Source organism: Gallus gallus, chromosome 5 (assembly GCF_016699485.2).
Source record: "Gallus gallus isolate bGalGal1 chromosome 5, bGalGal1.mat.broiler.GRCg7b, whole genome shotgun sequence".
Lineage (NCBI taxonomy): Eukaryota > Metazoa > Chordata > Aves > Galliformes > Phasianidae > Gallus > Gallus gallus.
The window spans coordinates 48,900,755-48,924,662 of record NC_052536.1 but is presented as its reverse complement, the minus strand read 5'-3'; the positions used below and the strand labels follow the sequence as shown (position 1 = coordinate 48,924,662).

The 23,908-nt window shown below is 36.7% G+C and overlaps 1 protein-coding gene across 3 annotated transcripts in view; it reads right to left on the bottom strand.

Annotated features, from left to right (window-relative positions):
• PPP2R5C (protein phosphatase 2 regulatory subunit B'gamma) overlaps positions 1 to 23,908 on the bottom strand; it is a 75,537-nt gene that overhangs the window by 12,503 nt on the left and 39,126 nt on the right. For all 3 annotated transcript variants that reach the window (NM_001397232.1, NM_001397231.1, NM_001079482.2), the window contains 9 exons: positions 16,948 to 17,147; positions 9,939 to 10,049; positions 9,228 to 9,320; positions 9,003 to 9,133; positions 6,021 to 6,080; positions 4,581 to 4,689; positions 3,117 to 3,170; positions 986 to 1,156; positions 341 to 468 (listed from right to left, as the gene is read on the bottom strand). In NM_001397232.1, coding sequence (NP_001384161.1) covers positions 341 to 468; positions 986 to 1,156; positions 3,117 to 3,170; positions 4,581 to 4,689; positions 6,021 to 6,080; positions 9,003 to 9,133; positions 9,228 to 9,320; positions 9,939 to 10,049; positions 16,948 to 17,147 — 1,057 coding nt within the window. The remainder of the gene's footprint in view (positions 1 to 340; positions 469 to 985; positions 1,157 to 3,116; positions 3,171 to 4,580; positions 4,690 to 6,020; positions 6,081 to 9,002; positions 9,134 to 9,227; positions 9,321 to 9,938; positions 10,050 to 16,947; positions 17,148 to 23,908) is intronic.

Genomic DNA, 23,908 nt, shown 5'->3' with positions numbered 1-23,908 from the left:
AAGTGAGCAAAGAGGTTAGAGATCGAAAAAATGAGTTTGTCTTTAGAAGAACCCAGGTTAGAGATTAATGACAAATTCTCCTCATGTTAATAAAAATGCCATGGATTGCATGTACTAAAACACTGTAGTTTGTTTAATGGAAGAAAGACTCCATCCTCTTCATTTCTTGCTTATAATGTTCAAAATTAACATTCTGACAACAGTAAACTTCTCTTTACTCTGCAACCCCAATGACATAAAGAGCTCAACACATTTAAAACTATTCAAAGACAGGATCTGAGCTATTTAAGGCTAAACTAGACAAAGAAAGCAAAATTTTATTTGTACAAATGTTTCTTACTTGTTCCAATGTGTCTTTGAATTCCGGTATAAGGATGGAAACATGATGGGTAAAATCTTTGCTGCATTATCACTAATTAAACTCATTATGTACTCATTATTCCAGTAGTATAATGCACGCTCTGCAACCTAAGATGACATAGAAAAAAAGGAACACTTCTTCAAACAATCTCTTAAAAAGCAAATATTTGGCAAAAACAAGTGACAGGTAAGAAAATGCTGCAAATGAGATTTGGATTTCTGCGGCATGAACTAGAAGCTACTCATAGAACTAATGGAGAGAGGAAGGCTGCTTTTTCCTCAGCAAGGACATGATTCAAACAATTCAAGCAGTCCAAGAAATGCTCTCCCCAAGAAAGCGTACCTGTAGAATTCAATTTCAAGAAGTGAAATGCAAGTGCTATATACTGGTAAGTTTCAGGTACTTCTGAAAACACCACAATTTTAAGCTGTTACGAGTAATATTTTTAAGTGAATCATCTGAAATAAACTCTAGTACTGCACTCTTGAAAAGAGACAATAAGGCCACAGAAAAGAGGCCACAGATGTGAAGACTTTCTGTAACAATTAAAATTAAGTATGGTGAACAATAGCAAACTTGCTTTGTAAAAATCCTCATTGCATTGTGAATTTTCTAAGTACAGACCTGAAAGTGTGGACTGGACACACATTTGGCTAGCTGTCTGAAAAGAGGCTCCATAACTTTTACAAATTCAGATGGTTCAATAACATCTAAAATTTCTTCTAGTTCATTTAAAAACATGACTTCTTTTGGACTGTGAGTCTTTGGCCAGTATTTCAGCAGTGCCATTACAACCTGTAGAAGCAAAATGAACAACATTTTCGTAATTACTTTGTCTTGTACTAACTTATATCTCATTAACAAGTCTGATGGTTGAACAGAAAAAAAACCCTCAAACATCTGTCCCACATAACAGCAGTGATCAGATATGGTTCATTGTCACAGAAATAACTGCTACTATGGCTACAGAACACTGTTCTCAGAAGACAGTTTTACACTAAATATTTGTTTAAAAATAATTAAAAAACTAGAGAAAGAACCTGACATATGTCTCAATATGATAATCAACTCAAAGTGCAAATTTGCAGCTACATAATGGGGAAAAATATCTGCCACTTAAGTGACAACAGCTTTCAATCTCTTATTTCCTGGAGGTGTTCTTCAAGACTCGAGTAATGAAGTTCTATCATTATATTCTAAGAAAAGACTTACCATAAATGCTCAAACTGGCAGGTGACTGACTACTCCAGGTACACTGCTGTTACACGTTAAATTTTATTTGACTATATTACTATAATCAAGTCTTAACTTGCTCCATGATTAAATTTACCCATTTAAGTAGCTTTTTGTCTAGCAAATCATGAACCCTCAAAAGACAAGCGGGGAAGAGGAACAAAGACAGACAAATAGGAGATCCATAAAATGTGATATAGAAAAGGAAGTAGTCTGGTAGATGGCTCAACTTAAAAAAACAAACAAAACAAAACTACATTCTTTTAAGAAGCTTATATATAGTTTTGATGTAGTTTAAACATCGAGAGTATGGTTAATGGGTTGTTGCAAACACCAAACTTTCTTGTGTAGAAAAAAGAAAAAGAAACATGCTTATTTTCTGAAATGGATAAAATTCTTAAATTTAAAACAAATCTGGACTTTTATAAACTACAAGAAACACTCAACAACGATGAAGTGATAACAATGAGAAATCAATGTATGTTCCTTACATGTATCATTTAAATGCTGATGTAGGCACTATGTCCATAACAAAGCCTTGGAAAATATATGTAGATTTTAAGTAGGATGTAAAAATATCTCATAACAACTAGCAGGGAAAACAAGAGGTTTCTCAACCAGAATTTCTAAGGAGGAACCTAGCACATGCATCACACATTAAGAGATTAAAAGAATGACGTAAGCATTATGTACTGATTTAGGATAAAAAAAACTTAAACGTCAGTTCAAATTTGTCCTAGCAAATATGTAGCATTGTAACTGATGCATGGAAGAAAGCTAACAACTCAAGATCTCACATAACATGAACAACAGAACGTCTGGAATTTCATAACTAAAACATTAAAAGCTTCAAGCAGAAGAAAGTTCTTGCTCAGTGGCACACTGCTTGATGAATCACACTTACAATGGAAACAGTTGAACTTATTAAGGTGCACTTTTGTTAGAAGCAATCATGCACTGATCACTACTTAGCAATTAAATGTGTTGGATTAGTGATGCTAAATACTGTATAAAATTTCGGACAATTAAAAGTATTCATCTAGGTATGCAGCTATGTGCAGCCAGACGAAAGTCTGTTTTTATTTATGTTCCAAAGTTAGTATCTGATTCAAAAGGAGAACAGGATCTGACTCAAAAGTCTTGCATCAGTATGTAGCTATGTGTGCCAGAAATCTGTGTGCCAGCACAATATCAGCCTCACAAAAGAGCACAGTTCAGGCAAGTAAATATCTGACTAAACTGCTTTTGGATCAGCTGTCTCAGGGAGAGTCAGCCAGAACAAAATAAGCAAAGTAAACTCAATTTTGTTCCTAAAAGATATATCTTGAAAGCTGTATTAAATCATTTTCAACACTGCAGAAAAATATATCCATTTGATACGTCAAAATGGTTAAATATTTGACTCTTACTAATAAAAATAATTACATATCAATACTTTGTTCTTCAAGCCTCCTTAAACAGTCCACTGATAGAAAGGACTTGAGTATCCCCAAAATATATAATAAAAGCAAAATAAACTTACTGGTTCTGTAAGCGTGCTGTCCTTTTCTAAAAACTGAACTACACAGTACGCCAGCTAAAATTAAAGAAAATATTTTATTAACATTTCTTGTGAAATGGAACACACTGAAATCGGCAGCTTAACCAGAGAATATTACTGAATTCAGATAAAGCAACATTACGTCTGTAATTTCACAAATATTTGGAAGACAATTTAAACAACAAAAGAGTAAATATGCTTTAACAATTTTTCCCAAACTTCTCAATTCTGTTCTCATCTTCTCTCCTAGTTATAATATGAAGGAACTTTCCATACAATGTCTCAAGAAAGAAAGAACTCACAGAAAAGGAAAGAATGGCTGAACAAAAGCTACCCCAGTATGATTTACTCTTCTCCCATTACTCAGTGGATCACTATATACAATTGATATCAGAAAATAAGAAAATATAAAAATGAAAGTTTAATCAACCAGACTTTTTTCTAGCATGTATTAGGAGATTTGCATGATTCCAGTGTACAAAGATGCCAATAATGGGGAAGAAAAAGCACTTTTAAATTTGGAGATATTTCCCACTGTTACTCTCTAATGAAGATATACACAGTGTATAATGAAGATATACAAAGTGTAACAGTTACCTCACATTATGTAAGGTTTGCATTAAGTTGTCACCCGAAACACTACTCACATGCTGCTTTCATTTTCTAGGATTAGGAAGAACTTACTTATACTATTAACACTGTAGGAAATATTCAACGTGAAATCAGACTTTTTGACAAAGCAATGCAATGTTTACTCACATCTATTACATCTTTGCTCAAATGCTCTGCTGTTTATACATAGTTTTCGCTTAGTTATTTTTAATTAAACAATCTAAAGCAAAGCAGAAGTCCCAGAAGTTCAACTTTACACAAAAATAATTGCTCACTAATACAATAAATTTCAGAATTTACTGAAGCAAATGCCCAGTCAGAAGCCAGCACTGCAAAGGTTCAATCAGTTCCTGCTGGAAAAGGAATAACCTGCACATCTATATCGTTTGCTTTACAAGAGAAGTTAAACTCTCCTCTCTTACCCATAAGGAAATAGAATCTTCTCTAAATGAGATTCTTGCACGGTAAGAAGGAATTTGCACCTATTCTTGGTGATGAAAATGATCTGCAAATTATTGCTTTATTTCAGCTCTTTGTTATGAAGAAAAAAGCCCTGTAGATCCCTTGGAAATAATGAATGTGAAGAAAGCACAGCGTATGAAGCACATCTATCTTCGTTAAGTCCACACAGAGAATAGCAAAGTTTGTTTCCCAGTGGGCTCTATGTGGGCTACAGGTGAAAACCTAGAAAATCTTTTATAGTTGACATAGCTACAAAAGAAGACCTCAAGTGTCTTCAGTTCATCTCAGTCAGGTAGGTTAGAAGAGAAGGTGGTCATCATAGCAGACCTCTGCATTTCTCGTTACTAAGAAGAAACGCCGAACAGATCTTACCTGTGGATGGTAAACACTGAGTGATTTCACTTTGTGCAGTGGTAACAAAACCTTCAATAAGAATATTTTGTGCTCTTCTTTTAATGGTAAGGCAAATCCATTAATTATGCTATCAGGGAAAAAAATAGTAATTATTCACAATATTCACCACTGTACAGCATGTATGAAAATCCTTGAATCCATAGCTTTTTTTTTTTTTAAACAGATCTCTTGCAAAACAATGCAGCAAAAAAATTACAGATTCAATACGTACCAGAGTTTTTGATCCAGCTCTTTAAAGAATACAACTCAATAGAACAGACAAATCAGCACCCGCCCATCCCTGGCCCAAGTCTTTCAGAGGTCCTAAATTCTTCTTTCACACGACATCTGACTATACCAGCATTTCAGATCCCAACTTTCATTATGAACTATTCAATATGAACAAAGCTTTGAATACATTTTGTCAGTAGCATCCTCATTGAATTAGTGACCAGAGACCGGACATTGAAGAGATCAATCCAGAACAGATAAGTGAAAACATACATGGATTGTTAAAACACTTTTACACAACTCTCCTTGGCAATCATTGCAGAAATTTGATGCTAATGTTATAGAATTATGACAAATATTGTTGAGAAATTAAGAAGTTGCTAAAGCTGCCTTTTCTGTTACTCATAAGGAGCTCTTTGTCATCTTCTTGTATGGAACTCCTTCACGGATGAGAATAATAATCAATACAGAACAGTTACAGCACAGAAGTCTAATTTGGCTACTAGAAATTTGATTAGAAAACCTAAGAAAAAAGATACTTACTACAATTTTAACAGGCAAATTTCCGATTTCTAAAATTAAGTGCCATGAAACTTATAACCTATTACATAAAAACTGTGTAAAATAAAACTAATAATGCTTTTAAAGTGTATTTACATATATGTATATATATTTTTAAAGCTTGCATCTCTGGATGAGAAGTCTACTGATAAAAACACCAGCTTTGACTAGGTTAGCAGCTTCGCATTGTACAACTTAGATTCAAGGGCTGTCACACACATCACTGAAGTTTACTTGAAGGAGATGAACAGAAGGTGTCTGAGGATTTATAACCCACCCTTTATGTGCTTGCCTGCTGTACATCTCGCGAAGTCAGAGGAATTTTTAAACAAATTACAACTAGTTACATGTTAATTACAGCTGCATTGCAGCTGATCTTTATTACAAGGATACTAATGCAGAAAATGAAACTTAAAATGATAACAAATTGTCACATCCCGAAAACACTGCTGTGCAGTTGAAGTTTTTGCTGTTTCTGTACTCTTATACAAAACTCAAAGTTACACTTCTCCACATGCAAGGAAGCTATTTTCATCTTGTCTCATAACCGCTGGCAATTCCCAACTGAATATTTAAAGTCTCCTTTGAAGATCAAGACAGTTTAATTAGACAAAACCTACAACTTACCTTCCCAGTATTTCCAGTAATTCTGCTATGCCGTTGTGATGCTCTGTTTCATAAATAAACCTAAAAAAATGAAAAATTGTACTCAGTCTCTGCTGAACACAGAGATACACCTACCACTGAGATGACCATCTAACATTACAGATAGCCTTGGCCTCTTAGGTTTTAGTCACTTAGCAGAAAATAAACTTCGTGGAGTCCATGAAAACAGTTAAGCATTTTTGGAAACTTTTCTAAACACAGTGGCATTTTGTGTTCTTGAAGGCCCTGTTCTCTAGAAGATATACACGCTCCATAAGCACATTAAGCTGCCTTCAACCTTCACGCCTGCTTCACTCACATTTAACAATAGTGCATGCATTTCAGCTTTTTTAACAATCATACTCTGTGTCATTTCAATAATGCAAAACACAGCAAACAATGCTTTAAATATTAAAATAACAGAGCATCTGGCACAATCAAATGCCATGACTCAACCTTCTACAGCACATGCAAGCACAAAGTGTTCCAACAGTTACTACTTATGGAGCTAAAAAGCTATTTGGTATTAGACTCCTGTGCACACAAAAGGCTCAGTAATAAACAGAAGTAATCACGTTTTCGTGAATTTTCTTCTGAAAGAACACTGTAATTTACTATGCAATCATCTTTCTTATGGTCTTCTCAATTGCTTGAGCATAAAACTGTCAAGAAAGTCCTATGCACAACTTCAGGTATTTTGAAAATAACGAATTCTTTTCACTTAGTAGAAAGTATTGATTTCACTTAGCAGAAAATTTTCTATTTGAAAACTTCTCATAGACCAACATACTAACAGCTTCTTTTAATCCACAATGTTAGCTATGACTGCTAATTTCAAGTAAAACTGAATGCAATGACACAAAAATCTTAAAACCTACATAAGCAGGAACATACTAACTTAATTTATATGCACACATATATATTTTACATTAGAAAAAAGTAAGATTAACATACCATGGGGACAGAATTTATGTAATTCTGGACAGTGACTACAGGATAAATAAAGATCAGATATTGAAGGAACTGGGGCTGTTTAGTCTGTGGAAAAGGAGGCTGAGGTGAGACCTTATTGCTCTCTTCCAATATCTGAAAGGTGCTTACAGCGAGAGCGGGATTGGCCTCTTGTCACTGGTGACAGGTGACAGGACAAGAGGAAATGGCCTTAAGTTGTGCCAGGGTAAGTTTAGGTTGGATATCAGGAAACACTTCTTTACAGAAAGGGTTGTTAAGCACTGGAATAGGCTCCCTGGGGAAGTGGTTGAGTCACCATCTCTGGATGTGTTTAAAAACCGTTTGGATGCGGTGCTCAGGGACATGATTTAGCAGAGGGTTGTTAGGGTAGTATGGTTAGGTCGTGCTTGGACTCCATGATCTTTAAGACCATGGTCTTTTCCAACCTGAGTGATTCTATGATTCTGCTTCTTACTAAGTTTATATAGGAAGATTTAGAGTAAAAAAATACATAAAAAGGAAACATTTTGAAAAATTTGACACATTCTTTAAGAATTTGTCATGCACAAAGCACTAATTCAAGACAGAAGCTTAAACAGATTCCTCCCTAATGCTCATATTCATCAAAGTTTACCTCTGAAAGCAAAGAATTTCTACTTATTTCTTCAATACTTAAGAGCTATGAGTGAGGTATTTTGTTCACTCTTCCCCTAAAACTTTCCAACCTAAAATTTGGTAGAGAAAGGTCACTTCTACAGTACATCTGTCATATAAATTTCAGATTGAAAAAAAAATATATATGGAGAACTATTACCAAGATTGTGAAACTATTACAAAGTCAATGTAACAACTACGTTTCTCAGTCTTTTAAAAGCCATGCACCAGAATAGCGTTTGAAGTCTTTACTTCCACTACTGCTGACAGTACAGAGCATGAAGCAGCATATAAAAACATAGTTCAGAAACACATTATAGTAGGCTGTAATGTTGTTGCACTGCTTGATTCAGATATTTTACAAAGCCATGCATTTCTGAAAAAAATTAACACAACCTATACACATAGAAATAAGTTCACCAGTTTATTTGAAAGACACACATGTATTCTTTCCCTGGGACATACTGGCTCTAGCTAGTCAAGAGCTGTTGTCTGCAGGAGAGTGAAGGCGTACTAGTTATTTTAAAGTAGCTCCTCTACATCTCTTCTAAAAGCTCACTCTCCCTACCACAAACTGAGAAGCAAAACTGTGGTTTTGCTTCTCCTGGTCCTTCTGGGTGCCATTCATGAAATAGCAGCCGGTATGTGGCAGCTTTTTGTTATTTTCTTAAGGTAGTTCATTTTGGGTAGAAAACTGCGATAGAAAAAAAGGGAAACGTGGTGGAAGAAGTGTAAAAACTGATACACGGTATAATGACTTGTAGAAAAGAGAAGTGTACAAAATCTAGAAGATCAAAAAAGGCAACCATAATCCTGCTTTCACACCTGATGATAGGCAGTTAAAACCTTCAAACCCCTTTGGAAGGGCTGCAGATTAAATGTTCTTTGTGTCACATCTTTTGATTGGGTGACTGGGTATAAAAACTACAGCATATTCTACAACAACTAAAAAGTTTCCACCAACCCCAAACGGAACATCTTAGGTTTGAGGAAAGAAAAAGCAGTAAATATGCTCCCTTCAATCAAATTCTCTGCCACTCCATATCGGTAGCAATTTCTGCATTACAAAGAATTACATTTTATTCAAGCGCTATTACAAGTATGAATACTACTACACAGTAAGAAAAAAGTCTCAGATAAAAATACCAAACCACCCATCAAATAACACAATTCAAATATTGGCTGCCAAATTTATGCTGTGTGCAAGGCTACTCCAAATCTCTCAAGTTAGCATCAAGTACTGTTAAATGTAGTATTAGGTATGAAGTTACTAAGAATTAAAGGCTGCTAACAGTATCTTGAAGCATACTTAAATGTTTATCTGACCAAATGTCCCATTAAAAAAAGATACTGACGTACCTATAAAATATATTATTAATTTGTTTTCGGATGTAAGCTCTCAGGCCTAAGAATTTCCCATATATTCTGTGAAGAGTTGTTTTAAGAAAATCTCTTTCCCGGGGATCTTCACTGTCAAAGAGCTCTAAAAGCTGCAAAGAGGGAAAAGAAAAGACTTATTCAATCTAACGCACTGCAAGAGAACACGGATATAGAGCTTGAAGTTAAAAGCGATTTTTACCTTACCTGTAATACAAACTTCTGATCGATATATTTCTTAGCTATATTAGGTTGGAAATCTGGAGATTCTAAAAACCTTAAGAAAAATTCATAAACAAGCTGAAAAAAAGTCCAATGAAAAAATACCATTAGTCTTACAAACAAAAAACATTTTATGACCAGTATATTACCAAAATTACTAATTAGTTGCCCAGAATTGCACTGTTTATATTTGTATAGCACACATTTATTTACATAACACACAATGAAAGCTTTGCTCCTCGCCTCCCAATGCAGTATGTTTTTTTTTAGTATAAGTTAAAGTTCTTTAAATTGCACTGAAATTCTACTGAGCTCCACTGCTAGATTCTCCTCACGTGACATAATCTAATATTCAACATGCCCAGAAGTGTTCTGAAAATTCTGTTCTGTGTTTGTCACAGTACCTCTCAAAGCCAGAACTGAGTCAGTCAGATCAAAGTATCCAGTGACAAACTGAAGCTCATCTAAAATCACAGCAGTTACATTCCTACCACAAGAAACAGCAAACTTCAGCCTCCAAAACACTGACATTCATTGAAAAGATTATCAGTGTAAATTCAAGATGTATTTGAAATACTGTAGAGAGGTCAACTGATTTAAGGAGACAGACAGAACCTGTATGATTTTGCATCAATAAAGAATGAATTTAATGTCAAAATTCTGTTAGATTCTGACATCCTGTGCTTCATTAAGTACCTGCAGGTGAGGCCATGCAGCTTCTAAAGTTGGTTCATCTTCCTCTGGATCAAATTCTGCTCCAGTTGGATTGGAAGATGGTGGTAACGTTCGAAACATATTAACTGCAAACTGAAATCACACGTTCCTTTAAGAACTCTGAAGTAAGTGAATGACTAAAAAAAGATTTCAAAGATGATTTTGTCTGAGAAGTCTTAACACAACCTACTTAGTTAATATCTGCAGAAAAATGCAAGCTGTGTAACTCAGTAATTTACAGAAAATGAAGTACATTTGTTTTTCTTTTAAGATTTTCAACTTGGAGAACACTCTTCCATGTACTGCTCTTTGAAGTACAAACTTATTGGCAGGATGTTTTACTTTGTCTCTTCACACACACACATAAACATGCACATTTTCAACCATCAAGCAAACATTTACAAAATTTTGAACAAGTATATTTATATATACACCTGAAAAGAATTTGCAACCTTCAAAAGCAGAAGTCAGAGCCAGAGAGGCAAAACAAAGATCATTTGTTATTTGATATTGTTATGTAAATTATTACCAGTTTCATTTCACACCGTATGCATATGGATGTGAAAATACCTCAAAACCAAATTCTGACCTTCCTTTCTTAGTGGCACTTCTCTTAACCCATATCCATCTAACCATGCAGTTCAGCATCCTCAAAGAAGTGAAGCAGACTACTAAGATTTCTCAGGGTGTACGTACGCATAGAGATATAAATCATTTTTGTGCTTTCAAGTGCTTGTCTAAATGCACACCTGTAACATGCATGGACCACAGCAGGGACCAGAAGACCTTTAAAAATGAACAGGGTTTCAAAGTCCCTACTACAGACAAAAAAAAAAATCCTTAGACGTCTTAGAAGGAAAAAAAAGGGGCGAAAGGGTAAATTTTAGAGAGCCTCTCATATTTCAAGGTCAAATGTTCTAGAGGGAAGGTGGGTGCTGACTGTGCTCGTGTCAACTGAGCATTAATAGTCACAGTTACTTCCAGGGTAATAATTTTGCAACAATTTTTGACAGAATACTTCACGATGTCCTCTTCTCATTTCTTCACCTCACCGAGTGCACGTTGAATTTTTTTGTTATGTAGTAAAATACACACTCAGATATAATCACAACCACATTAATATATGAAACACACAATCAACAATGAACGTAAAGCACATCTGTTGACAAAAAAGCCTCACATGATTCTTAGCACACATTCTCAAGAGTGATCTTTCTTACAAATAGTTTAGTACAGATTTAACAAGTCTGCACTACTCTCAGTTCTCCTGAAATGACGGCCAGTTTCTCTGTGGACAAGAAAGGACTAACTAACTTGTGTTGTGATTCAATGGCTGTTCTTATGCCCCTGAGGAGTTACTGATCCTTACTTTTACTGACCAGGTTGGAGGGAACAGGCTTCTGTGCATGCCAGTAAGAAAACCAGAAAGAGCCTTCATCTGTAAATACAAAGACAGCTATGGCTGTCAGTTCTGAAAGAGACTAATTCCTCAATTCCACTTATAATCCATATTATTAGGTAGGGCAGATGTTGTAAGAGACAACTAAATTGATGAGCAAACAGAAAAACACCGTCTATTTAGCAGTCTATTAGTAAGTGCATCCAAGAGAGTCTTTCTTATTCTATTTTGTTGCTTGTTTATTTGGCATCAAACCAGCACCAGTCTCAACTAATTTTTGAATGTATAGATCAAATTATTGTCCTAAACCACCTCTACTGCTTCAGGCTGATCCTTTGATACAGATGCCTCAGTATTCTCAGCAGCCTGAACACACTGCAGAAATGACAAGATTGCCAAAATAAAAACAGTGGTGTACTATTCTACCCCTTCATAATGATTGAGTCTATCAGGCTGCATTCAGAAACTCTTAAAGGCTATTCCTACTTAAAACACTGCATAGAGCTCTGCTTTAAAACACACAAATTAAATCATTTTGTTCATCATAAAAATACTAAGATATTTTAAAATAAACTTGGGTAGACACTTGTTCACAATGAGAATGTTAGCTATGCTGAATGGAGGACTATGACATGCACAAAATGATGTACCAAATCAGCTGCAGCTGGCTGCATGGAACATCAGCACAAGACATACATACACTCCATTCTAAGTGTGTACCACAAATACTGGAAGAGATTACTGATATGCTATTACTGGTATCTGATGGTTGCAACAGACAGGAGGAGGCCTTTTGCAAGTATTAACAGCAAATCTGAGAATATATTTCTTAAATTTGGCCACATAGGATACAACAGGACAACAGATCTTGCAAGAAAAAAAAATATTTGCAAAAGGCTACACCATCAGGAGCAGCAGAAGCATTTACAGTCTTTTCAAGAACACCAATAGTTGGTTCAGTAAACATGCAAAAGAATAATTTACTTCATCAGCTGAATAGTTCCCACACTTTCAACAAGTGTCTAATGCAGTTCAATTTAAGAAAAAAAACTAAATTCTGCAAGTTTGAATTTATGATCTAGCTACAGGTCTATGCAAGTATTACACTAGAATTCTACTCTTCATAGCATACTATCAGTCTGTAATTATCAAATTTTCAGATGGTACAGGAACCAAATGCACATCTTTATCCTCTTCTCACTGTGTTATAAGGTGGGTTTTCTTTAATTGTTCTTTTGTTTTTAAATGATATCTAAGTTTATTTAACCATCATTTCAAGATGATCCAGAAGCCCTGACAGATCAAGCTAGATCTGCTTAAATATGTTGTTTTGCAGAGGAATCCACTCCACCCATCTGCAGTGGGACTCCAGGAAAAGCAGCAGGCAGGCATGCTTCCCTTTTCACGTTATGACTGCTTATCATTTATCAGCTCCATTCACAGTTTAAAATAATGCTGTAACATTACCTACTAACTGGCACATGTAAGTGCTGTCCTGCCTTCTTGCATCTGACAGATGGCAGAGCAGACAGTGGGAGGCAGTATCAAACTGCATCAGCTAAATCTGCAAGAATTACATCCTATTCCCATGAAGGAAATGTCATCCTCATGCTCTGTTTTCCTCACAGTATTCCTTCACATCAGGGATGCAGGTCTGATTTTGACTATGACTAGCATATTAATTACTCTTTCACAGAAAGAAAACCGAGATAGGCTGTATAAAGATATTATAAAAGCATGGACATCAATCAGGTAGGAACCTCCAACCTTCCTTTAAAAAAAGGTGAAAGCTTGCAATAGTCAACTGTCTCCCAAGAAAAACTAGGGATGATGAGACTTGGAACTCCCACTTCCTAAGACAGTTAAACAGAAGAAAAATCAGCCTTTTCTAGATAAGGGAGTCTCAGGCTCTTGTTATAAAAAAAGAAAAGCTGGGTTGTGTAAGGTCTTAGTATTGACTCATACTTCCTAACATTTCCCCCCCCCCCCCCCTTTTTTTTTTTTTTTGAGAATATCAAGTGAAACGAGTTAAAAACTGAACAACACAGAATAAATTTGTTCCAAGAGCAATGGAGCTCTTTTGTGCTTTAAATCTTTGGCCAAAAGAACATGCAACTTAGTGCTCAAATCAAGGCATGGCGTTTCCCACTGGAGGCACAGACCTGAAACTCTCCTGTGTGCCACTAAAATTTAGGTAAATTTACAGTGAATTAGTATCACTGTTCTTTATCTTTTGGTCAAGTGGTTTCTCCCAACCTCTGTCTTTTTACCTAACATGTAAAGTGGAAGCTGCAGAGCCCAATTTCCTCTAAGGTCAAATTCCCACAGACGTACGTAAGCAAACACAACATAAAGGATTAATTTACATCCCCTCAACACACAACAGAACTTCACCATCTCCTCAAAATTCATCAGATTTGAGTCTTTATGAAATCTGGGCTGGTGTGCACAAATTCCTTCAGCGCTTTTAGCGCTGACATCCTTGATTCTGAAGGATGGAACTTTCAGAGGATGGGAGAACAAAAGAAAGAAAAGGCAAATATGCTGCATTTTTGGAGCTTCACAGATATGTCCTGCTGTCATGGTTATGTTCCCTGTTTTTCTGGCGGCCCATTTTGTGCCATGCTAGAGAAAAGTTTCAAGTGAGTAGGCATTACAGAGAAAACATGACACACATTCTCTCTTCCCTTCTGCTGAGCAGTCCAAGTGAAGCTTGACATGAACAGCTCTGAATGACAAACTTTGTAATCAGACAGCCTGCATTCTCTGTATTTTAACAAATAAAGCCATCCCAATAGCTAAGCTGAGCCACAAATACTAAATTTTACTCCCAGTAAAATCTCTCATTCCATGCTGAGTATCAAATTAAACAAAAAACCCCTACCCACATAACCAGAAATAACACTTAAAAAATTCCCCACGTGTGTAACTGAGTATGTCACTTCATTTTCATAATATGTGAAAAGTAGCAGTGAAAACTGCTTTAACTACTGAAATGATCTGGTTATAAAATACAAACTTATTTCCTATATGTTATTACTCTATCATCCAAAGTACTCCATCATCATTAGGGAAAGTATTCCGGAAGCTACAGAGACAAGTATCATTTACCCAAGCTTCAAATTCACTTATTTCTCAGAACACTACAGATTCAGCATTTCCTTGGCCTCCTCCTCCTCTTCAATATGCCCTGACTGGTCAGCTGGTGAACGTTTATATTGATGCTCGCTTTCACGGACACAGTACAGATGCCGCCCATCCTTTCCTGAGATGGGAAGCTCTCATGGTCAGTACTCTACAAATCTAACAATTCTCACAAGAGTCAACCAAACTCATTTAGGAAAATGTCTATGCTTCTGACAGATTACTGTACAACAGAGCTATCTCATGAAGCCCTATCTTCTTCAAAAGCCAAGCTAAATTAAATCATATATCCCCTTACTAAACAAGAGAATCTGTAACACATGCTTTTCATCAAAATTACTGAATTTATTATTTACATTTACTGAATGTACTTAGGCATTTGTCCATGTCTTCCAGTTCTAGGATGCAAGTTCGTGCTCTGAGGACAGAAAGTCCAACTTCACTATAACATATACAAGAAATGGAACTTGTAAAGGGCTTAAGAGAAACATTTCATTTCCCACCATACATTTGCTTACAAAGAAAAGGAGAATCTGAAAGACATGTCAGTCAGTTCCTTAAGGAAGAAGGGAAAGAAATTCTTTCTGGCATGCACATTCATAGTGAGGAGTACATTTTGCTATCTGAATTTAACCTCTATCTACTAGTCCAGGTCTGATAACTGACAGTACATAACACAATGCTAAGTTCTACAAAAGGAAATCCACCTCCTTTAGAAGCTAATGTGTAAAAAGCATTTTAAGTTCACTGAAAGATGTTGTGAGCTCATAGAGGAACACTAGTGATTAAGGTTATCAAATCCTGCACCAAAGTACATTAGACTGACAAAAATACAGACTATTACCACTAGTTGCATGTGAAAGCAAAGGAAGTATATTCTCCTTGGCCAAATGTATTATTGTCATAGTTTTTGGATGAAGAAAGAAACATAATGTGGAAGTTATGAATTTGCGGACAGTTAAGACTCCTCACACAGTCAACTCAAAGTCTGACACATATTTGCCTTTCATCATGAATTCAATTTTATCTAAACAAAATCTTAGCAAGCTTATTGTTTAATAATTCCCTTTTCAGTGGTGTCAAACGATCAATTAGCAAAAATAATCCCACATCTGTTCATTAACCATTCTCAGTGTTTCAGTATTTTTGACATAGAGTTATTAGGAATTCTCATACAGTCAAGTTCTCATGAAAGTGGCACCTATCAGTAAGCACTTATGGTGTACTTATGTAACAAGTAATTTTTTAAGTAACACCTTTAATATTGCAATTCCTTAGAATGTACTCTGAAGAAACTTTAAAGTCTCTGATATGGAGCAGGACCTCAAAATCTTACTGGGTTTATGTTATGTTAAACATATATTGTTTTCTCATCACCCTAAAAACTCATCCAAAGCTATAAAAGGATCGTGGGAAAACACCTTCATGTCACACACAGTCAAGAACAGTTTGCAAACTCTGCAGTTAGTGACTTGAAAAGATACCATTCTGTTCCCGGCCCAATTGCTACTCCGGGCAACTGGCACCCAGTCACCACAATGAGGGAAGAAAGACTCTCCTGCAGTTTCATTGGTCTCTTCCTCTGGAGTGTACTTAAATACAACAGAAAAGTAAAGCAAGTAATTGGCTTGGGATTGGATAGTAAAGGGGAGAAACAACACAGGTCTAAGCAGTTCATATAGCTTATTCCAGCAAAATTCTTATCTGTGTACAATATAAGGTCCAACTCTCATTCTCAGCTCTGAATGCAGAAAAAAAAAATCAGTTTCAACCAACAGTACTGAATGTAATTATGTAAAAGTAAGAGTCAAGCTTCCACAAGTGATCTTAATTCTCACCTTACAAAAATATCCTCAAATTTTGAGTTTCGCAATCTACATTATTTTAAAAACTAGACAGGTTGAACTTCCCAGTTCTAATAAACATCTATTCTAAAAGAAATCTATGGCAAAAAAAGGTGAGGTTTCTGGAGGTGCACAGAGCTGGGAAGGGACAGAACAGGACAACTGACCTAAACTGGCCAAAAGGATACTCCTCCTATTTGTGTGCATGTACATACATATCGTTATCATCACCATTATTATTATTTTGTCCTTCCTTTTCTGTCCTACTAAATAGTTTTTATCTCAGTCCATGAGTTCTACCTTTTTTCCCCCCACAATCCTCTCCTTCTTACCACTAGGAGCAGGGGATGAACATAAGGCTGCATGGTGCTGAGCTGTTTCCAGGTTAAACCACAACAGTACCCAACTTCTACCATACAAAGAAAAGGACCCAGTAATGGCAAAAAGATTTTAAAAAGCACAGTTATATTACCATTTTGCTGATGTACAGATGGCAGTTTATCTTCTTTGAAGATTTCAGTAAGGTTTTTTAAAATAGATTGACGTAGCTGAAGAAACAACTATGAATTAAAAAAAAATAATCAGACTGGTTCCCATCACTTACCATATGTACTACTTCAGGGTAAATAGGTTCTGTAATCACATTGCGATTGTGTGTGATATATTCTACCATTTCACTTAAAGCTGCTCGTTTTACTTCCTTCCACTTTAGGTCACTTAGTGGATCAGAAACAAAGTCAAAAAGTACACAACATTGTCGTAACTTCTGGATAAAAAGCTTTTCTTGATCAGCAGGAGGAACATCTGAAAAGTGAAAATAATTGGTTATAAGTTACATTGCAGCAGACTTCACTCTACTCATTTTTATTTCCCTGAGACACAGGCATTGTGGTCTCTATAAGCAAACTTCTTGAATCTTCAAACAAATTTCAGAAATATAGTGGTCCAGAATATTAACTCAGTACAGTACAGAATGAATTAAAATCACAATTAATGAAAAACACAGTACAGAATGAATTAAAATCACAAAGTGATGCATGCTTGCCTTTGCTAGGAATAGGTACTGCATGGAAAAAACCCACATACTTAGAAAAAAAATGCCTCAGGGAATTTCCCAAAGAGCTCTATTTGTGTGCAAAACATTAGGTTATATCTGCAGAAACACTCTCTGAGTATTAAGAAATACATTGGTGGATTTTCAGTTTCACCAATGAGTCACTTTTTCAGCTTCAGACTCATCACCTAACAAATTCCGTTTCTCCATCAAGCATTCCTACAACACAAGACTGCAGTAAACACATAATAAGCATAAACCAACTATTTAAACTTCAAAACAGAAAAAAAACACTTAAAGAAACTGGAGTAGCTGAAGATGCTAAGTGCATCTATTTTGCCAATTTGTAACACTAATTTGAATGTTCTGCATGTGCAAGAGAGAGACTTTTGCATTATCCATCTTTTGAAGTATTTACATGAGCTCATTTAAGTAGCTGTAGCCAGCTCTGCAACATGGTGCGCCCTCTCTAAATTTGCAGATGACACCAAGATGGAAGGAAGAGTCCATCTGTCTGAGGGCAGAAAGGCCCTACACAGAGAGGGATTGCGATAGGCTGGATAGGTGGGATGAGGCAAATGGGATGAAGTTCAACACGACCGAGCGCAGAGTCCTGCACTTTGGCCACAACCCCAGGCAACACTACAGGCCTTGAGCAGAGTGGCCAGAAAACTGAATAGGAAAAGGACTTGGGGGTGTTGGTTGATGCTTGACTGAACATGAGCCAAGAAGGACAACAGCATCCTGGCTTGTATTAGAAATAGTGCAGCCAGAAGGAGCAGGGAGGTGATTGTCCCTCTGTACTTGGCACTGGTGAGGCTGCACCTTGAGTGCTGCGTTCACTTTTGGGCTCCTCACTACAAGAAAGATATTGAGGCTCTGGAGCAGATCCAGAGAAGGGCAGTGAAGCTGTGAGGGGTCTGGAGCATAGGCCTTACGAGGAGCAGCTGAGGGAACTGGGATTGTTTAGCTGTAATAAGACGAGGCTATGGGGAGACCTTATTGCCCTCTAAAACTACCTGAAAGGAAGTTATGGTAAGGTGGGGGTTGGCCTGTTCTTCTGGGTAACTAGCAGAGACTAGAAAGAATGGCCTCAAGTTGTACCAGGAGAGGTTCAGATTGAACATTAGGAAAAACTGCTTCTTCAAGAGTAGTCAGGCACTGGAACAGGCTGCCCAGGAAGGTGGTGGAGTCACCATCCCAGAAGGTGTTCAAGAAACACTTAGATGTTGTATTGAGAGACGTGGTTTAGTGAGGAATATTGGTGGTAAGTGGACAGTTTGATTAGATAATCTAATTAGATGAGGTCTTTTCTAACCTTAATGATTATATGATTGAACGCTGGTCTTCTAAGATCACAATCACCAAACATAAGCCAGGAGTTGATAGACTCAAAAAACATTCAAGGAAATAACACTGTCAGCTCTCACATTGAGATGTTGAATATAAGATACAAAAAAAATAACAAGCCAGTAAGTTTTAAATCAAAGTGAGTAACCAGCCGGTTTGACACTGTTTAATTCATCATCATTCAGGTGCAATTGGTAATAAAATGCATTAACTAATAAGGACAGTAACATTTCTACTCCTGTCTTCCTTTCAAGATTCCAGTCCCCTTTCGGTACAACTTCTTTTTTCCCTTCTTTTTTTTCTAGAGTATCTTTGACCTGTGACCATGTATTTATATTTCTGAACACTTCTGCTGGCGTTTTATTTTACTGCTCTTCACATTTAAACTTCCTTTTTTTCAGGTGTGCACAAATCAACTACATTAAATTCCTCTTTTCTTTAATTCCTATTCAACACACTTCATAGATACTGAATGCAACAGAGACAGGCCTCAAGATATCCAGAAACAAACCAACCAACCAACCCACCCAGCCAAGTAGAATATTTGTACTCTTTTGGTAACTCCATTTCCCTGTGTATAACGCTCTTACACTAATTTACATTTAACCCTTTGAGACAAAGATTGCCTTGACTTTACACAGTGCTTTGTGCAGTGGTATTTTTACTATTTGACAAGGACACCTTGATTCTCCCGAGTTCAAGTTTTTACCTTTCAACTTTTACTTGATACTACAAAATTCTGCACGTGCCTTACTGTTTGCCTAAGTAATCCCATGAGTAATTAAAATGATCAATGCATGATATTATGGTTCAGTACATATAGCAAACGCTTTGTGAAATCAGGACATTAACTTTCAGTAATTAAGGAACGCTTAAGTAACTGGTGAGATGTAAAGAAAACAGTACCATGTTTTGACAGCGGCAAAAATCCACATCCAATCAAAATGGTCTAGTAACCATGGCAAGAAGTTTAAGACAGAAATCCTGCTTACATTAGCAGCATAACACATTTTATGTTTTTGCATGACAACTTCTTGTTTTTAATGATTGTTGGATATGAATCGCTGAGTCATAAATAGCATGACAAAAGGCAAAATAAAACTAGATTGCCTACTTCTGCTTATTCCAGCCGATGGCCTTTCATTTCCCTTAGCATAGCATAGAATGCAAAGACTTTCTTAAACACAAGTGAAATGAGCCCTTGTCAAACAATGGATTTCAAGTGGTACTACTGAATATAAACACACACCTACCACACGCACACGTAAAATAATGAACTGAATGTCTGACTGTCTGATCAATGCCTGCAGCCCAGTTGATCAGGTACTACAATAAGTAGCTCTGTAAAGCACAGTAAGTGACTTGAAGGTACTTTAAGCCACACAGGCTGCATCTTTTTGTCTATTTAGACTAAAAACTACACTAATGAATATTTCCTCCTGGGAAGAGTATTTAACGGAGTAGCCTGTATGGCTTGAATTTGAAAACAAGACACAGGGTGGTTAGAGAGGTTACCTCTTCAAATTAACTGTAAAATGGAAAGTGATTTGGCCTGAAGCATAGCAATATGATTTCACTTAGGGATACTACACTGTACTACACAAAACCTGGAGCCTAACCAGAGACCACAATCTTAGAAGGAACAGACACACAATTACAATCACCTGAGAGGAAGCATTAAAGCTATAATTACCACTCATCTCTGAGACAAAAGACTGACAACTAAGTGGGTCAAGAAATACTGCCAGAAGGCAAACCACCTATCTCAACATTTACTTTGAATTGGCTTAAATATTTTAAGTAATTCAGTTATACTTGTAAATAATTGTTTGCCATGTCCCTCTACCCTCACATGTGGTCTTCCATAACTTTCAAATGTCTTGACCTCAAATCACTCATGGTGCTCGTCTGGAGAACTTGCTGTCAAGTTGAGACCATCCCTACTTTTAAGGTTTGAAATGATGATGATTTCAGTATAACAGTGATTACTGAAGGTGACCAAGAAACCATCATGATTAGACCATAATTTTTGTGTAGAGAATATGCGTGTACTAGTAGAAGAATTCTGAAGAAGTCTTTATCTGAAGCCACATGCCAGGGACACGTGCTTCCAGTTCACTGCCTGGTGACTTGTCCATCAGCTTCCACTTCAATTAGTTGATAACCTCCAAATTCTAGCTGCTCAGGTTAACAAACACATCTGAAGGGAGTGTTATTAGGTAATTTTTATTTTATTTATTTTGAACCAAGCAGCTCTCTGAGTACTCCTCAAAGACTGGGAAGGCTGTGGCCATTCAAAAGCTATTCCTTATGATTTGATTGAGTTTGTACTATTCACTGAGCCACTCCCCATTTGCAGTTTGTATCACTTATGTTCAATACTTAAAAGTTTTGTTTCCAATTATAGCACTGATATCAGCCACCCTTACTAGTAACCACAGTTTAATAAATACTGTGTCTGGTCTGCTAATGTAATGGGAACATAGTTTTTTCAGAATCATAAAGCAATTCAAATTGCAAGACAAACTATTTTCAGCAATTCCTGGCACCAGATTTGCACAAACAAATACTGTAATGGCAGAGTTTACGCCAAAATCAGCATTATTTATCCCATTATTCTTCTTGTGAAATAACTTCTAACATACCACAGAAGGTATCCCCAGAAGTCAGTATTATGACCACAAGATAAGCCTCAGAGTCCATAGGATCAGCCTTCTCCCCTTGTTCAGGTATTTCAGGTCTTCCCTCATTTCAGTCCCTGGGTAATTGCTGCATCGACTTACCCAGCCTACAGACAAGCAGGCTCTGCCTCTTTATATTTAGTGCTATGGGTTCTGAATTAACTACTCCATTTAAAATGCTCAACACCACCTCAGACTGTGGCCTTGCCAGACAAACTCGCTGATGAGAATAAAATACCTTCCCTTCACTGTACAATTGGTATCAGCTGTACTTTTACCATCAGGCTGAATACAGCAGTCTCACACTCAGACACAAGGTGCTCAGCTATCAGGACAGTTACCAAAAGCCTTGGCAAAGCACAGACAATTAATTGTGAAAGTCAAAATTTGAACAGAGTTCTATGAATGTAAACAAATTCCTTGGAAGCTCCAGGTATTTCTTCAGCAGTGATTATGTGAATTCATTCACTGTGGTTTTGCAATAAAGTGTTCCCACTGATAACTGTCCTCCCCCCATCCCTGCCTGCTTCTCATCTGGCCTGGGACACCATTCTGCACCCAGGGGCTATAAGCTACAACTTCAGAACAGATCACCTCTTAAACGGTAGCACAGCTCCCTCCAAGAACTAAAACATCACTACGTGCTAACAAGTCAACAAAACTAGTATTGAAGTTAGGTTTCTAAGTGCCTGGACATGCATGCAATATTGCATGACATTTAGGAACTGGAAGGCTGTAGAGAACAGACTGTTCTCTGCATAACTTTTTTTTTTATTCAGACATAAAACAATCACATTTATAGTTTTGTATTTTGTATCATTACTGTGTGTCCATGATTGCCCCTTTCCACAGAAGCTCATTTTTCTATGACAGCATTTAACAGTTCCTGAATGGAGGCTGTAAGGCAAGACAGGGTAAGCCACACAGAACAGCTGTTTGCGAGTACAGACTGTAACCAAAACAAAGCGAGACACTGAAAGTTTCAGGTTAGGTCTCCACAGGAATAACAGTTGATATAACTGCTACCACAAATCTGTGGTCAGTAGAACTCACAGCAACATCATTTTGAAAGCAGAAAACAAGAAACACTGGTGATAATTTACAGAAAAATACATGCAGGAGATACAATTCTTTTTCCTTGTATAAGCACTTTCTTACTTGTTTGTAAAGGCTCAGCAGAGGTATCAGTCATAAAAAAAAAAACACTGCTAAAAAGCCCATGCTGAAAGTAACTGCTTCCTTAGGACAAATGTGTAGAGCAGAAGTCCTCGCCTGACTCCTGCTTGCAGATAGATGGTAAATCTTATCAAATGTGTCTTCAAATCTACTGAGAGGCTACAGCTTTTAAGTGATACGAAGAAGTGACATTTAACTGTAAGTTAGGGTGCTCTCCAGCACATACCACAAAGCATACTGTTAACACATTGCCCCTTCCGGCAATCAAAAGCAAGTATTAGTGTCATTTAAATTGGATGTCATTAGAAAAGCAAGCAGCATTAGTAGTGTTAGTAGAGCTTTGCAATTTGCACTACAGCTGTGCCTCAACGTGACGAGTTTGCTATATTGCCACAACCATTTTTTCCACAGAGATTTCAGCTAATATTACCATGACAGCATTTTGTTCGAAGAATAAGCAGCGTTCAACATGCACAGTAGAGGAAATGGAAGTTGCTGGACATGCAGGCAGGGGGACTGCAGAACATGAGAAAACGAACACAGCTTTAAGAGAATCATCATTTTTCCCTGAACTAATAATCAAGTCTTAAAAAAGAATCACAGGAAGATGGCAAGATGACAAAAGCCTGTCTGACATTTGATCGAGTTCAATTTAAAGTATCTACCTGATTTTCAAATGATTAAATTACTGTTCAAGTCTCAATCAAGAAATACTTCTTTGGATTACAGAACTTTCACTGCATTCCTATTACTTGACATACTCATTACAGTTCTCTTTGATTTTCTTCAGCAGATTTTACTGAAAACATGACAGAACTAATTAACGCTAAGAGACGTAACTCCCCTAGATAACAGTGTTTTATCTTAATAGGTGATAATAGAAGTAAGGGGTTTGGGAGGAAATTTTCCAGCTCATGCATGGAAAGTTTAATTAATGCTATTACTTCTAGCAGAGCTTCAAAATACACTTAAGGAATGCAATAAATTACTATAATGACATATAATATGCAATACGTTTCATACAGTAACTAGCAGACCTGGGAGTGGGAGTTCTGCTGCAGACTACTTGAAACAAGCAAGATATTGCGATGCATACAGTGGGCTGCAAAAACACACAAAACAATATCAACAGCAAAATGCTTTATGTGGAACTCTACTGATCCTATAGAAATATGGGTTTTGTTTTGTTTTTTGTTTGTTTTGAGGGAGGACAAAAGTGACACTTAATAAAAATGACCACAGTGATCAAAGCCACAGGAACACTGAAGGAAAAACACCATACTTGTATTAAACTCAAGAGAGCA